A 16,332-nucleotide genomic window follows, 5' to 3' on the forward strand; every position below is an offset into this window, starting at 1 on the left:
CAAAAACAGAACAGATAACAAGACAGCCAGGAACAGAAAGTTCCAAAAAGTCCAAATAGTCAAAGGTACAGGGTATAGTTAGAAGCTTGATCAAACACATGCAGCAAGGAAAATCACAAGCAAAGAAAAAAGAACCAACCCATCTTTAAATACCCCACCCTTCAATCAGGTAGGTAGGAAGAAAGGCAAAGAAGTGGGATAGGCACAACAACTAAAACCAGAACTACCCAGAAGCTATACTAGTAGTCATGGTAATCTTAAAGAGACGGGCAGCATTATGCTTTGGGGCTGTTTTTCTGCAGCTGGAACTGGGGCCTTAGTCAAGGTGAAGGGAATTATGAACGGTTCCAAATATCAGTCAATATTGGCACAAAACCTGCAGGCCTCTACTAAAAAGCTGAAGAGGAATTTCAACTTTCAGCACGACAACGACCCAAAGCATACCTCCAAATCAACAAAAGAATGGCTTCACCAGAAGAAGATCAAAGTTTTGAATGGCCCAGCCAGAGCCCAAGCCTGAATCCCATTGAAAATCTGTGGGGTGTCCTGAAGAGGGCTGTACAAAGGAGGTGCCCTCGCAATTTCACAGATTTGGATTGCTTTTGCAAGAGAGAGTGGGCAACAATTGCCAAGTCAAGATGTGCCATGCTGATAGACTTCTACCCAAAAAGACGGAATGCTGTCATAAAGTCAAAGGGTAATTTAACAAAGCATTAGTTTAAGGGTGTGCATATTTATGCAACCACGTTATTTGTGTTCTTTATTTTTATTTTTCCACCCTAAAAGATTTCAGTTTGTTTTTCAATACAATTGTACAGATTGTAGGTGACAAAGGTGAAAAAGTTCTGAAATTCTTCATCCTGTACTGAAATTTTCAACATTTGACAATTTAACAGGGGGGTGTAGACTTTTTATATCCACTGTAATTACTAAACTTTGACTACTACTCTAACGCCTTTACTATTATTTTTGTAAATTTAACGTTTTTGGTGGAAATCCTCTTTTAGATATCTCATTAAAGGAGTTATTGGGGTCTTTCAAATTGATGGCTTATCTTTAGAATAGGCCATCAATATTAGATCGATGATGATACGACTCCCGGCACACCCGTCGATCAGCAGTTTAAGGATGTTGCAGGGCTTGTACAAATGCTGCAGTCTCTTCATTGTTTACATGGTTTCTTTCTCGTTCATACTTTGCATGCAACGTTCTATTCACGACCCCTTCAAACAGCTGATCGGTGGGGTGCCGAGACTTAGAACCCCACCAAACTAATATTAATGCCTATCCTAAGAATAGGCGATCAATTTTAACAACCCTGATAACCCCGTAAAATACCATAAAAATGGACTTAGGATACAACTAGGATACATAACTTTCTTTATAAGTGTATACTAAAGTAAGAAAGTTATGTAGCCAGACAGAGATTAATATAAACTGCAAAAGCTAAAAATGAGGTGTCACTATTTTTACATAGTTTCTTCCCATATCTGATATAACCAATCCATAATTTTATCCTCTATTGCAGGGGTCTCGGCCGGGTAAATGGGCCACACATAGAAAAAATGTGAAGTTGACGGGCCGCATTACTTATTCAAATTAGATACAATACAAAATTATTGTTAATCAATTACTTATTTGAACTACTATAACAATACTAAATTACTATAATACTACATTACTATAATAATACTACATTACTATAACAATGCTACATTACTATAACAATACTACATTACTATAACAATACTACATTACTACAATAATACCGGTAGAATTTAATGGAAATATGTGAGTTTACTCCACGTGTATTTTAACAATCCAGTTTTCCAGTTTAAGTGTCGCTAAATGCAGTCTGGCTGCTCGGTTGGCAGCGTTTGGCAGACACAAGAATGTCAAGATTGAGCAACCCCCTTCTTAGATAATGCCACAGAGCCCTCTGTAGATAGTGCCACAGTGCCCTCTGTAGATGATGCCACAACCCACTAGATAGTGCCACAGTGCCCTCTGTAGATAGTGCCACCAATGTCCTCTATAGGTAATGCCACAATGTCTTCTGTAGAGAATGCCACACACACCATCTATAGATAGTGCCACATACACACCTCCATTGGGGCATCCTGTAGGAGTGGAATCCCCAGCCAGAGCGTTGCCGATATATGGACAGTGATGTCAGGGGAAACCCCAGAGCAGGTGTCCCAAAGCAGAGCACTAGTATAGGCTCTGCTCCAGAACTCTGGGGAAGCCACTGACATCACTGTCCATATGTGGACAGTGATGTCAGGGGTTCCCCCAGAGCCAGAGTCCCAGAGAAGAGCGCTACTAGCACTCTGCCTGGGACACCAGCTCTGCTCCTCACATCACTGTCTATATATGGACAGTGATGTCAGGGGCTTCCCCAGCCGGAGTCCCGGGGCAGAGAGGCTTCTTGAACTCTGACTAGGACTCCAGCTTTGCTTCTGACATCACTGTGCATATATGGACAGTGATGTCAGGGGCTTCCCCAGAGCAGGAGTCTCGGAGCAGAGTGCTAGTATAGTCTGTGCTCTGGGACTCCCTCTTTGGGGAAGCACCTGACATCACTGTCAATATATGGACAGTGACTTCAGGGGCTTCTCCAGCAGAGGAATCCCCGGCCAAAGCATCGGCAATGCTCTGGCTGGGGATTCCACTCCTAGTGCGAGCCCCAATAGAGCTATCTACAGGGAGGGAGAGTATAGCGCTGTCAAACCCGCTGAGGAAGGTGGGTGTGCACCATCTACAATGGGCTATGTGACGGCATGAAGGAGTGGCGCAGATCTGCTGGAGTTGGCGGTGCTTGCTCTTTGGTTCAAACACATTAGTAAAAAAATACATTACCTATGACAGACATTCTTTTTCTGATATTGTTGAAGTCTAATATGGCTAACAGCTGGTATGTAACAATTTTTCCCATTTCCTGCACGGTGATAGTCTCGGGGGTTCGAGATTTAAATGTGAAGCCAAAATTTCTTGCAGCAGTAACCAATGCTCCTTCATCTGGTGACTGAACTTGGTAAACAAGTTCCCCTGTGCAATAAAAAAGGAGAGTGATCCAAAGCAATTCAAAAGCAAAACATTCCTAAAACTGTTAAACATACTTTTATGTTCCATTCATTACAATTCTTACTATAGGAATAATTTACAAACAGTTTTTGTCTCAGCTTTTGAGCCAAAAACAGAAGTGGACACCAAAGGAAAGAGATGCATCAGTCTTTCCTTTCTACCTTTCCTTCCTTATGTATCCACTTCTAGCTTTGGCTCAAAAAACGGAAAACCTGCCACAAAAACTGCATCAAAACTGTGTGTGATCCTGGCATGATGGTGGAATAATGATGAACAGCTACTTCACTGTGATGTCATGCTGTTAATAAAGTTTAATATTAAAAAAAACAGTTCACACAGTTCGCCCGCCATTGAGCGCCGGGGCAAAAAATGCAGTGAAAAACGCTTTTTCTGCCTACCATTTAAATGGGAGGTCCGAAGCGGAACCGTGGCAAGGAAGGACATGCCGCCTTTTTTCTTCGCGAGCGGCTAAAAATGCCTCTGCCTCCCATTGAAATCAATGAAAGACAGTTTCGGCCGTTTTATGGAGCGGATTCCGACGCGGTTTCCGAGTCAAAATCAGCGCCAAAAAACTCAGTGTGAACTGGGCCTAAGAGCTGCTCCTACACAGACACTGACAGACATGTTCATGAGATGTTGCTGTAAGTAGAAATGCTTAATAGTTTATGCTCCTCAATAATCTATCATTCACCTGTTGTTTATCTGTAGTGTTACCTAAATGCCAGTGGTCACATGATGTAGCTCACATGTCTGCTGCCAGCATTACCCCTTTCAGTTATCTTATGGATGCATTTCTATGGACTAATCTGAGGGCTATACCATTTATTTATTTTTAGACAAAGGCAACTGCACTGATATAAGAAAGGTATGTGATCCAAATTTCAACCTGTTCCCGAACCACGACATAATAGCACGTCGCGGTGCGGAGGCGTGATGTGTAGAGCGGGATCACCATCTGAGCCCACTCTGTATGCTGCGGGTATCAGCTGTGACTAACTGCCAGGAACAGTGATCGCTCTGTTCCTGGCTGTTTAACGCCTTAAATGCTGCGCTCAATCAGGATCGCAGCATCTCAGACGTTAGAAAGTGACAACTCTGACAACTCATCGGCGCCTCCACAACGCAATCGCGGGGTGCCGATGGTTGTCATGGCAGTCCAGGGGCCTAATGAAGCGTCTGGCAGGGCTTAACAGGAGCCTGTAAAATGACAATATGCTGCAATACATTAGTATTGCAGTGTATTGTACCAGGGATCCAACGAACACTGTTTCAAGTCCCCTAGGGGGACTAATAAAATGTGTAAAAAAAGTTTAATAAAGTTTTTAGTAGTGTAAAAAAAATAAAAAACATTAAAAGCAAATTATTACAATATAACATTTAACCTGCACGGAGAACATCGTAAAAAATTAAGAACGCCAGAATTTTGGTTACTTCATATTCCACACAAAATTAAATAAGAAATGATCAAAGCCCAAAATGGTACCAATAGAAACTACAGCTCGCCTCGCAAAAAATAAGCCCTCATACCGCTCAATTGACTGAAAAATAAAAAAGTCTTTGATAAAGAAAAAAAAAAAAAAAAAAGAAAAAGAAAAAAGTTATGGCTCTCAGAATATGGTGACAAAACACTAATTTTATTTATAACAATTCGTTTCTATCTTGTAAAAGTAGAAAAACATAAAAAAAAACGAGAAGAATTTGGTATCGCCGTAATCGTACTGACCGGTAGAATAAAGTTAACATGTAATTTTTACCATACGGTGAAAGCTGTAAAAACGAAACCCCTCAAAAGCTTGAGGAATCACTGTTTTTTTCCTATTCCACCCCACAAAGAATTTTTTCCCAGTTTCCCAATACATTATATGGTACAATAAATGGTGCCGTGAAAAACTACAAATTGTCCTGTAGTTATCGATGATAAAATAAAAAAGTTATGGCTTTTGGAACGTGGGGAGGAATAAATGAAAATGAAAAAAAATGTCTGTATCGGGAAAAGTGTTAAATAAGTATATATTTGAAATCAGTATAATTTCCTATTCTATAAATACGTTAATAAAAATTAAATAAAAGTGAACAACCCCTTTAAGTTTTAGTTTGCGGTTTTTTTCTCATTCCACCCCACAAAGATTTTTTTTTCGGTTTCCCAGTACATTATATGGTACATTTAATGGTGCCATTAAAAATTACACTTTGCCCCACAACAAACATTCCCTCATATGGGTATGTTGACGGAAAAATAAAAACATTATGGCTTTTCGAAGCCGAGGAGGAAAAAATTTAAATGAAAAACAGAAAATTGGTTGCGGTACCAAGGGGTTAAAAATTAGAAAATGTGTTATAGTGTATAGATCTCTGAAAAAGGAAGGCAAAATTTACTCTTTGGCTGGGCCCTCATGTCATAGTTTAAATGGTGCAGGTTTTGCCACGTTTCACGTAAAAAAAAGCTCATGTAAGCCACGACATAAGAATCCTGCCTAAAACAAAGAAATTTGTATCGGTTTTCCATTAATTAGGACGTCAAAAATCCGAAGTAATTTGTGGAAAAAAACATCCTTGCGTGGCAAGAGCTCTGAAGCCTAGGCAGAAACATAGGGTTACCAAATATGCGGAGGGCAGGTTAAATGTATGACTCAAAGTTTGTCTGAAAAGGTAATTTCTTCATAGACGTAAAGAATAGTACGTTAGTAAATAGTGTAGTTTAAGTGAGGAGGGTATTTTGGAAGTCATGCAAATTAGAGCCTGACAGGAGAAAGGGGAGTTCAGGTCCGATTCCAAATGAGCACACACAATGTTTTTAAGGGGTACTCACACTGTGCTCATGCTGTGCTTTTAATAGGCAGTATAGTGAAGGATTATAAGCTTAGTATGTTGGTACTTGGCTTAGGAACATCCTTCACTATCCTAGACCTCCAGGGATGTTACCATTAAACCCTTTATCACCCCAACAACCAAAAGGTATTATGTAGCATTGTATAGTGGCAATTTTTGGGCACTGAATTGGACTGTGATTTGGGCCCTTTACGGGAGTATTATCTGAATACTACATCTTATTGGGAACTAAATCACATTATTGTGTTGGCGCTTCATAGGAAGTATATTTTGTATACTACTTATTATTATACGGTAATATACATCTGATACCCGCAGCGCCGCTCCAAATGTACAATGGATGTCAGGAAGGGGTTAATAAACCTTAAAAAAAAGTTACAGCAAGTCCCATTTATTTACTTTTTGACCATCCATTGCCATCATACAATGAGCTAATTAAAAAATTATTTTAATTAGATAATTATTTTGTAATAATAAACAGTAAATATTAACTTTTTATCAGCATCTCACGTTGGTGCACTGATCTTCACACTCTGCCCAAGCTATCTTCAATATATGATTGGCTCATAATAAAATTCAGGAATAGATAGATAAATCTGATTACACCGGCATCATGGGTTCTGTTTTTTTTTTAAATTTAGAAAGGATTCTAATGGATTCCAAAGACCTATAATGATGGGTTTTTAAGTTTTGTTTTATTTACTGTGTAGAGTCATGGAAACCTGAGGGAACAGAACCATGCAGCCAATGGGAAGAAATAATAATTATACATTTTCCTGACTATTACAACAAAATATAAAAAAAAATCACTGATGTGTCATGAAGATAGCATGGTGACTTAGAGCCTGTTAACATCTGTGTTGGAGGCTCCATTAGGGGCTTCGGTCGCAGATCTGGCTGAAAATATCGGAAACAATACTATTGTATCCAGTGAAACCACGGACACCCAGATGGAACCCATTAAAGCAAATGGGTTCCGTCGACCGCCAGTGATGTCTGTGGGGCAATGGAAACGGCGCTTCTGGTTATTCACTTGTTCAGCTGTTCTGACGGAGCAGAACAACTAAATTGCGAGAACAGGCGTGGACCGGCCCTTTGTAGCTTTTATAATTGTTATAGCATCACTATACAGTTCCAATTTACCGGTAATACATTTATAAAAATAAAAGCAAGGCAGCATAAAATTCATAGTAAGAAAGACAAAAAATTCCACACTCATATTTAAACGATAGGCCTTCTATGAAACTGATGTGAGTGTGTGTATGCGTGGGAGTGATGGGGTTATCAGAGTAGAAGAAAGACCCATGTGAAGGCATGCTCTGCACAATACGTTAGGTTATTTATTTATTTATATAGCGCTGACTTGCAGAGCAGCAGAGCTACAATTGTTCTGCAACAATGTACGCGCCCCAATATGTTCTATAGGCAGAAACAGAAGTCTATGCAGAAAAGGCAATATTACAAAGTCCTCTTAAAATCGTGATGAGATTAAAAAAAAAGTACTTTATAAATCTGATGTATGGAAACTGATAACTACATTTTCTAACTGAAGCCAACTTTTACAACGTAGACAAGAAAAAAAAAACTTGTTTATGTGAAAATAAATTCTAAATGAATCACTGCTGAAGCATCCATGATTCAAGCCAAACAGAGCTGTGGTATACATAGGAGAATCTCTTAACAGAAGCCTGCATTTGTTATACATGACTAAGAAAAATATTAGGATCAACCTTAAACGGGCAGGAAATAAAACATTTATCTATAAAACGTTTGGAAAATAAATGCCTGTATATAAGGTCACAGGAAGATGTGTGGGACCCCTTCATAAACATACACAGCATGAGCAATTTGACTGGTATCAGAACGGAGTCACAGCAATTCTGAAAATTCCAGAACTGCAAACACGTGTCTGACCTAAAAGCCACGAGGTAGCTAAATTATAAATACTGAGAGCTCCTTCCCCATAACTCCTGTATGGCAAAGTTCACAGTGAAGACTCACAGCAAGTGGAATTTTCATCCTGATTAACCCTTGCACGTCACTGCAACACTCCGTTAATGAAATTAAATTGTCTAAACTTATTTGATTTTTGTAGTCTACTACCGTCTTTGGTTTTCTAGAAGTGTTCAACAGAACGAAGCCCCATGTTATGCAGAGCAAGAATTTATACAGGTTATCTGGATCACTGTATTGTACAAGCAGTCAAGGCAATGCAATGGAGGTCTATAATGCACAGTGGTCTAGAACTGCTGTCCTGCAAAGCTGCAGCCATGTGTTCTACCCTTCTCTGCAGTACTCACTATATTACCACGTGCATTGGCATGCCATGGAAGGTGCCCTGGAGCTTTGATGTCTATGGTAGGGGAATTAGGTTTTAACTTTTGCTGGGACAGGAACAAGTTTCGGTGGATATGCCACAAATGTGTGAGTTGGGAAAAAGCCAATGCAAAGTGAAAATTGGTCGCAGCAACTTTGTCTGTGGTTGAGATTATTACAAACCCCAGCCGCTGATAGGCAGGTCAAATGTTCCTTTTTTGTATTTATTTATTTTATTTTTTATTAACAAAGCATATGATCTGAAAATCAACGAATATCCCACCAAACCAACCCTCCCAGCACTGAAGGAAGAGCAATGTATAGTATAATAATTTATAAAACTAGTTTAGTGTTATCATTTACAAACCACACACAGAAGATTCTTATCTCATAGCATTGATCATTGGTAGGATATGCCATGACATTCTGATCAGTAGGGCTACGACATTCAGGAACCCCACGATCCCGACATTAAGGGGCTGCAGCACTGCATCCCCTTCACAGTTTTTGACTGCACATAGGCACTATCCCCCAACCACTGCAGAGGGAACTTCAGAACAGCTATATTTAAGTAAATGAAGCGGACGCTAAAGTATCATTACGGCCCCTTTAATCGCAGGATCCTAGCGATATTACATCACTTTATATGATGGGTATGACCCTTAAATGTGTTTTATACTTAACCCTCTAAATAAATCATGTCCCGCTAATTAAGTCTTCTCACTAAAGCTCTTCAAAGAAACATATGAAAATTTCCTATCATCACATCATTTAACTGACAATAGAGACATGCCAAGGAAAATGTTGAAACGAAACTTGGGGATCATTAAATAATAATTTTTTTTCCTAAGGAACACGAAGTGCAAGAAATGGAGCCAAAATTTTGAGAAATAAAATATTACAGCAAAATGCTGATGAAAGGAAACTGCACTGTAGAGTGTCCGGATCCAAGAGCTTGACATCTCTTTATGGTGACATTCTTAGATCCAGCTAAACAGTACTGATTCCACTGGTGACTGTGAGAGATATGTAAGACAAACCTGCGTTCTTCTCTTCAGACATAACTGTGTGACACAAGGAGAGTAGTCGGAAAAACTCCTGCACATGAGGCTCTTCTAGCTTTATAGCCTCGATTAAGCTGTGGTCATAAAACTGAAACTTGCCATCAGCAAGAGGGTTGAATGAAAAGTCTACTGGAGCTGTTTTCTGGAAAATACAGAAATGAACATACACAATAGAATATTTCTTAGCAAGCACAAACCAGCAAATTCTGATGAAATAAACACATTAGATATTAATCCCCAATGAATGATAAAATGTGAAGTGAATCGCACATGATCCAATATTAGGCCACGATCATATTTTATACATGGTGACAACAAAATGTATGACTACCAGAAGGAAGGTTAATCCCTATTTATCTTTAGAGACTGCATTCTGGATTGAGCCTTGTATGAACAGTCACTGACCCAAAACGTCACAAAGTTCTCATGAGAATCAATGGTTATAAACTAAATCCCCGTTTATTTGAAGCAGCTGTGCTTGCATATTGACAAACTATGGCTACATTTTTTATGTGCAATGAATTTTTTATTGCAGACATTCACGAATATCCAGCAGCCACACCTCGACACGCAGCATTTTCTAGCTTTTCTGGTATCTACAAAGAAAAGTTTTAGTGCTACTACACTACAACCCATATCATTCCAGTCACGCACCTGTAAAGCTTGGCCATACATTAGGGATTTCAGAAGGCCATTTTCTGAACGACTTGTCGTTCACGGTTGTTCTGGATGACATAAGTTAAAATGACAAATAGCAGATCGACCTCTGCCTTGATCTGTGGCCTGGGCTCATATTAATGGGATGTAGATCTGTCATTCAGCATGAACAACTTTACAAGACTACACCCAACAACAATCGAAAAAAATCCAACATGGCAGATTCATTTTTCCACAGATATTTTTCTATAGATATCTTTATTCAGTCGGAATCTGTCATGCTCATTCATGTCACAAGAAAGGTGCTGGCGGTTGTCAGAAAATGGCCTTTTCACCCGTCTGGAATCTCTAGTGTATGGCGGCCAATTTAACTCTCTTTACACATGATCTCAGCGCATGGCATGAATATTTCTAATTTCTGCTGACCTTCATAGCTATGAACACAGGATTAATATCGCTCATGGAAAAGTAAGACTTGAATGTAGTTCATCTTAACCTCAACCAATAAATTGTCAGGTTGAGCAAGGGCAAAAAAAAAAAGGTTGGCTTATACAAGGGGAAACCTGCAACTATTTTCTGAGTTGATGTGCCAGTTTTCCAATGTGTAATATGCAGAAATAACTATTTACGCTGCTCAAGAAGCATTATTTAGTAAAACATAATAAAGAGCCGATACCTCAGTAATTTCCACTTTACGACCCAGCTCATCACGCACTTCACCTATGAAAAAAAAACATTAAAAGGCCATGAGATGCATTAACACAGTATATTGGACAAAGAAAACGAGATTCAGGGGCAAACAGTGGATGATGTTCAGGTAGATATATGGTATTACAGTAAACTTAAATAAGACTTCAGGCCTATGAATTCCCAACTGCTTTGCAGTGCTATTGGCTACTCTACATGTTTGGCGTAAGCGCCATCCATTCCCTTTTCTGGTTTTCTTGTCTTCCTGTTAGTCCAAGCTTAAACTCAGTTGTTATTTCTGTTGGACCTCCACCCTACATCATAGTCTCGGGTCCTGATTGGCTTAGTTTTATAGATGTTACCAACTTTGTCTTCTGTACTCCTGCTACTTGAAATGTTATTGACTCACTATGTTATACTTCTTTTACTGAAAAGTCAATAAAAAATATTGTTTCAAAAAATTATAATTTAAACAAGAGTATTGTGGTCTTCACTAGATTGACATAAAAAACGTATTTGTAATATAAAATAATTAAACCACCACCCCCTCTAAAAAAAAACAACTAATATTTCAGTTTCACTAAAGCCTATGGGAGCCCAGTCAACACTAGCTTGCAGATTTTTGGAGATGTGACATATTTTCCACCACTATCCCCAAATCTCACTCTCATGAGTCCAGGAACATTTGATCTTTACTGTACCCAAAAAATATATCTTAGCCTCCTGAAACACTGTATGACTTCACTAATCTCTATGCAATAGAAAGGCTATAAAAATACCAAGGACCTTTGAACTTTAGCACAGAAATGTATGATACTTGCATGCTATGCTAATGCTGTATCTCAGACTCAAGTGGGACTTATATATATATATTTATCGCAGTATTAACACCCCAATTATATTTGGGCCTCGGTGATCATTGCAAACATGAACCCTCATTCAGTCCTAGAAAAGAAAACAATGTAAAACAATCCCAATTTATGGATATAACTAAAGTAATCTGTTACTTTACTTACCATACATTTTTCCGTTAACTGAACATTTATTGAATGTCATGATGTTCTGAGTAAGTGTCCCTGTTTTGTCTGAGAATATGTATTCTATTTGCCCCAATTCTTCATTGAGGGTTGTAGTCCGGGCCTCAGCAGGGGTGCCTCTTTTAGAGTATAACATTTTACGATCCCAGTTGATAAAATAACTGTGTCCAAGTCGAATAACTTCAACACTTTGAAAGGAAACGATGTATGAGTGTAAGTATAGGTATCAAAATAATAATGGCACAACTAAATCATTTATGTTAAGAATGATAGGGTGATGTGTATATATAAGCATGCTTTTCACAATGAGGTACATGGAAAAGCATGATGAATTATATTACTTTTAGTGACCCCAAATAGGTGTTAAATAATCTTAACATTATTAGGTATCATTAATACAGTACATAAAGTGCAGAACTTTATAATAACTGTGATTACACATTATTTTGTAAGCTAAAAAGCTCAATTATTTTCATTAAAGAGGAACGGTCAGCTCTCCTGTCATGTCTTGTTTAGTAAATATTTGTATTCCCCATGAAATAACAATTCTGGATCATCTTTTCTTAGAACTCTACTTTGTGTCGTTCCCCTGTTATTCCTCCTAGAAATGTATGAATAAATTAAAAAACGGTATGTCCAATTAGTGATGACAGAGTGAGACTGTGTACGGACACACCCCTTTAACAGAAAAAAAAAATGGTAACACCCAGATGTTTATTTATTCATAAATTTCTAGGCGGAAAAACAGGGAAAGCACAACGCAGAGTCCTAAGAAAATATGTTCCAGAATTGTTATTTTATGGGGAATACAATTATTTACTAAAATAGACATTTCAAGAGAGTTGATGGGTCCTCTTCAAAAGCATGATTATTGTATTTTTGTACAGGAAGAACACAAGGGTTAAATGATTTATCATATATATTTTTCCATTTTTATTCTCTTTTATATTTTTTTTTATATGGTAAAAACATATGAATAATATACAATCCTCAATTTATACTCTGTAGATTAAAAAAGCTTTTAGCAAAATAAGCATGTCATTGTATAATATTGTACATTATGAAGCTGTTAGAAGGGGTTTCTTGGATTAGAATAAAGTGTCTGCTTTTTTTTTTTTCATGGTCTGTGTTTGGTATTGAAATTTAATCCTATTGAGGTGGATGGTTCTGAGCTGCAATGCCAGACACAGCACATGTACAAGAGTGGTGCCATTTCTAGAAAAATGCTTTTTTTTTTTTCAATCTTGAGCAACTCATATTTACATGTTGTGGTCATGCATGGTTTTTGCTGCAATTTTGCAAAAAACATCGCAAAAAACACGATTTAGCCGCAATGTGTGAATATCCAGCTTATTACATTTTTGTAGTAATGACCTCAAATGACCTGAATAAAAAAAAACAAGCAGTATTCACCTATCTGGCATAATGCCAAAAGTACAACAAATGTCTGCTGAGCCCTGAATGTAAACAATCACCAGGAGGGCCCCTGGAGCACCAGCTCTGGATAGCCGGGGCAAAGGATATGTGAGTAGTGCTTGTTTTCTTCAAATCGGGTCATTCGTAGTCATTACTAAAAAAAAATTTAGGAACCAGGATAACTCTTAACACATTCAGGATCGACTATTTTGGGCACACTGATTTCTTTAGTTTTTTATCATGGCGTTACGAGGGACATAACCTTTTTTTTTTCCGTCAACGTAGCCGTATCAGGTCTTGTTTTTGTGGGACGAGTTATCTTTTTTAATGGCACCATTGTGGGGTACACATATTTTAAAAAGGTTGTATTATTATATTTTGGGTGGGGGAATGGCGATAAAACAACAATTCCACCATTGTTTTTTGGGTTTCGAGCATAAGGAATTCGAAATGTCATCTTAACGTTATTCTGCAGGTTGTTATAATTACAGTGATACCAAATGTATATATTTTTTTCGTTTTAATACTTTTGCATAATAATTCTTCTATTTCGCTGCATTCCAACAGCCATAACGTTTTTTATTTTGCCGTTGATGTAGGCTTGTTTTTTGTGAGACGAGTCATATTTTTTAATAGAACCATTTTTAGTGTACATATAAAGGATTGATTTACTTTTTTTTCATTGAGTCATAACTTTTTTTATTTTTCTGTCGATATAGCCGTATGAGGGCTTGTTTTTTGCGAGATAAGGTGTATTTTTCAATTGCAACATTTTTGGGTGCACATAGTATATTGATTAACTTTAATTGCGTTTTAAATTTACACGTTCACTATGCGGCATAAATACGTTAGGTTTATTCTATGGGACGGTACGATTGTGGCAATACGAAATATGTATTTTTTTTTTTAGAAATTGACCATGTTTTCACAATAAAAGCACTTTAAAAAAAAAATTATTTGTTTTTGCATCGCCGAATTTCAAGAGCCGTAACTTTTTTATTTCTCCGTTGATGTAGCCATACGTGGGCTTGTTTTTTGCGGGACAAGATGTAGTTTTCATTGGTAGTATTTTGGGGTAAATGGCATTTATTGATGAAGTTTTATTTGGAGGGAAATGTAAAAGAAAAATGTATTTTGTCGTTTTTTTGTTTTTTTTTGGTATGACATTAGCCCAGCCGTTTAATTAATGAGTTAACGTCATTGTTCGAGTAACGTCATTGTTCGAGTCTTCACGATCCTGGCGATACCATATATGTGTATTTATTTGTTTTTTTACACTTTTACTAAATAAAACCCCTTTTTATGGGGAAAAAACGGTGGATTTATTTAATTTTTACTGTAATGTTTTTTTTTTCATAAACAAACAATTTTATGTATTTTTTTTTTTAGTCCCACTAGGGGACTTCACAATACAATCTTCGGATCGCAGATATAATGCTTTGGCATATCTAATATACTAAGCATCATTGCCTGTCAGTGTAAAACTGACAGGCAATCAATTTGGCCCCCGGCTGCCATCCTATAGGCGCCCTGTAATCGCGTCGCACGTGTGCCGATGGGGAGACAGAGAGACCTCCCTCTCTCTGTCAAATACAGTAGATGCCTATTTTTTTCTGCCTGCAAAATACTCTGTGTGAGTTACATGGTGACTTTGGCCACGAAACAGGTCGTCGACCAAAGATCGCTATGTCCCATAGCCTACACCGCAAGTAATGAAAGTCAATGTAGTTGCGTTACGACCTGCAAGTAACTGCAACTCGACAGTTAAGATTTCTTGCAACTGTCATGTCGTGGCAACTTGCGTGTTGCGACTTAACTACAATGACTTTTATTACATGCAATGTAGGCTACGGGACATAGCGATCTTTGGCCGGTCGTCCTGTGTCGTGCATGGCCAAAGTCGCCATGTCGCAGATAGACAAACTTATTTATAGAGAAAATGTTTATTGAAAAAAAAAAAAAGTGTGTGTGTGTGTTTTTGGGTTTGTTTTTTACATTACATTATTCTTCTCTCTCTCTGAGAGGGAGAAGATGCAACTGGTGATCACTGTGACAGGCTGTCACAGCGATCACCTGACCAGAGACCACTTTGAAGCTGGGTGATACAGCTGTCTCTAGAAATGCTATACCGTGGAGCGCCTTACCGTCGGCACGCATGTGATCTCTGTGCCAGGCTGTCACAGCGTTTACATAGCTGTGCTCCTTACAGTCGGCGCGCAAGGGGAGCAATGTGATCGCTGTGACATGCTGTCACAGCGATCACATGACTGGAGACCATACGGAGTGTTCTTCAGGTGAAAGCTCCGTGATATCAGCTGTCTCTAGACAGTCGGCGCGTAAGCGCTGCTGTTAGGCCCCATGCAAACGACAGTATTTTCATCTACCCTGAAAAAACTGTCCGTAAATACAGATCAGAAGGCATCCGTATTTCATCCGTATATACGGAAGGGTGTCCGTATTGCATCGATATTCCATCCGTATATATGGATGCAAACAAAAAGAGGGAGGTTGCAAATTATGTCATCAAAATGTTGCCTAGCAATGCTTCCGTATATACGGACGGTTTACGGATGCACATCAGTAGCCGTCTGTATTTACGGAAGCTCTCATAGACTTCTATGGGAGAGTCCTTGGCGTAATTACAGACAAGAATTGGACATGTTCTATACGTTTTTTTTCAGCACGGACACCCATCATTAAAAATACTGAAAGGTGTCTGTGGCCAATAGAAATGAATGGGTCAGTAATTACGGTCAGTAATTACTGTCCGTAATTACTGATGAAAAATACTGACGTGTGCATGGGGCCTTAGGAGCAATGTGATCGTTGTGACAGGAGACCACGCTGAGTGGTCTCTGGTTAAAGTTCCATGATACAGCTGTCTAGAGACAGCTGTATCACGGAGCTAAATGCCGCCGGGGAGCGGCAAACCTGCCAACTCCGAAGGACGTCCTGGAACAGTCCTGCAGATGTTAATTTCGGACCACCCGGACGTTTATAGTCTATGGGCGTTCCACAACTGGTTAATATTTGCAGTAAAAAACAAAACAGGCAAAAAGTAAGACACTAAGGGTAAGGCCACACATAGCGTAAATACTCTGGAAATTGTGATCGGACTTTCTGTGCGGGAATTCCACAGTGTTTTTGCAACATAAATTTACATGCTGCAAAATAAAATTCCATAGAGATTGTCAATTTCTGCACGTCTTTCTTACGGGTTTATTCTGCAGGGTGTGGATGAG

The 16,332-nt window shown here is 38.6% G+C and overlaps 1 protein-coding gene across 3 annotated transcripts in view; it reads right to left on the reverse strand.

The window, feature by feature from the left end:
- Positions 1-16,332, reverse strand: part of ATP8B4 (ATPase phospholipid transporting 8B4 (putative)) — a 257,001-nt gene that overhangs the window by 56,416 nt on the left and 184,253 nt on the right. For all 3 annotated transcript variants that reach the window (XM_075858039.1, XM_075858037.1, XM_075858038.1), the window contains exons 14-17: positions 11,654-11,862; positions 10,627-10,670; positions 9,270-9,435; positions 2,860-3,048 (exon numbers count right to left, since the gene is read on the reverse strand). In XM_075858039.1, the coding sequence (XP_075714154.1) occupies positions 2,860-3,048; positions 9,270-9,435; positions 10,627-10,670; positions 11,654-11,862 (608 nt within the window). The remainder of the gene's footprint in view (positions 1-2,859; positions 3,049-9,269; positions 9,436-10,626; positions 10,671-11,653; positions 11,863-16,332) is intronic.

Source organism: Rhinoderma darwinii, chromosome 3, assembly GCF_050947455.1.
Source record: "Rhinoderma darwinii isolate aRhiDar2 chromosome 3, aRhiDar2.hap1, whole genome shotgun sequence".
In the NCBI taxonomy this organism is placed as follows: domain Eukaryota; kingdom Metazoa; phylum Chordata; class Amphibia; order Anura; family Rhinodermatidae; genus Rhinoderma; species Rhinoderma darwinii.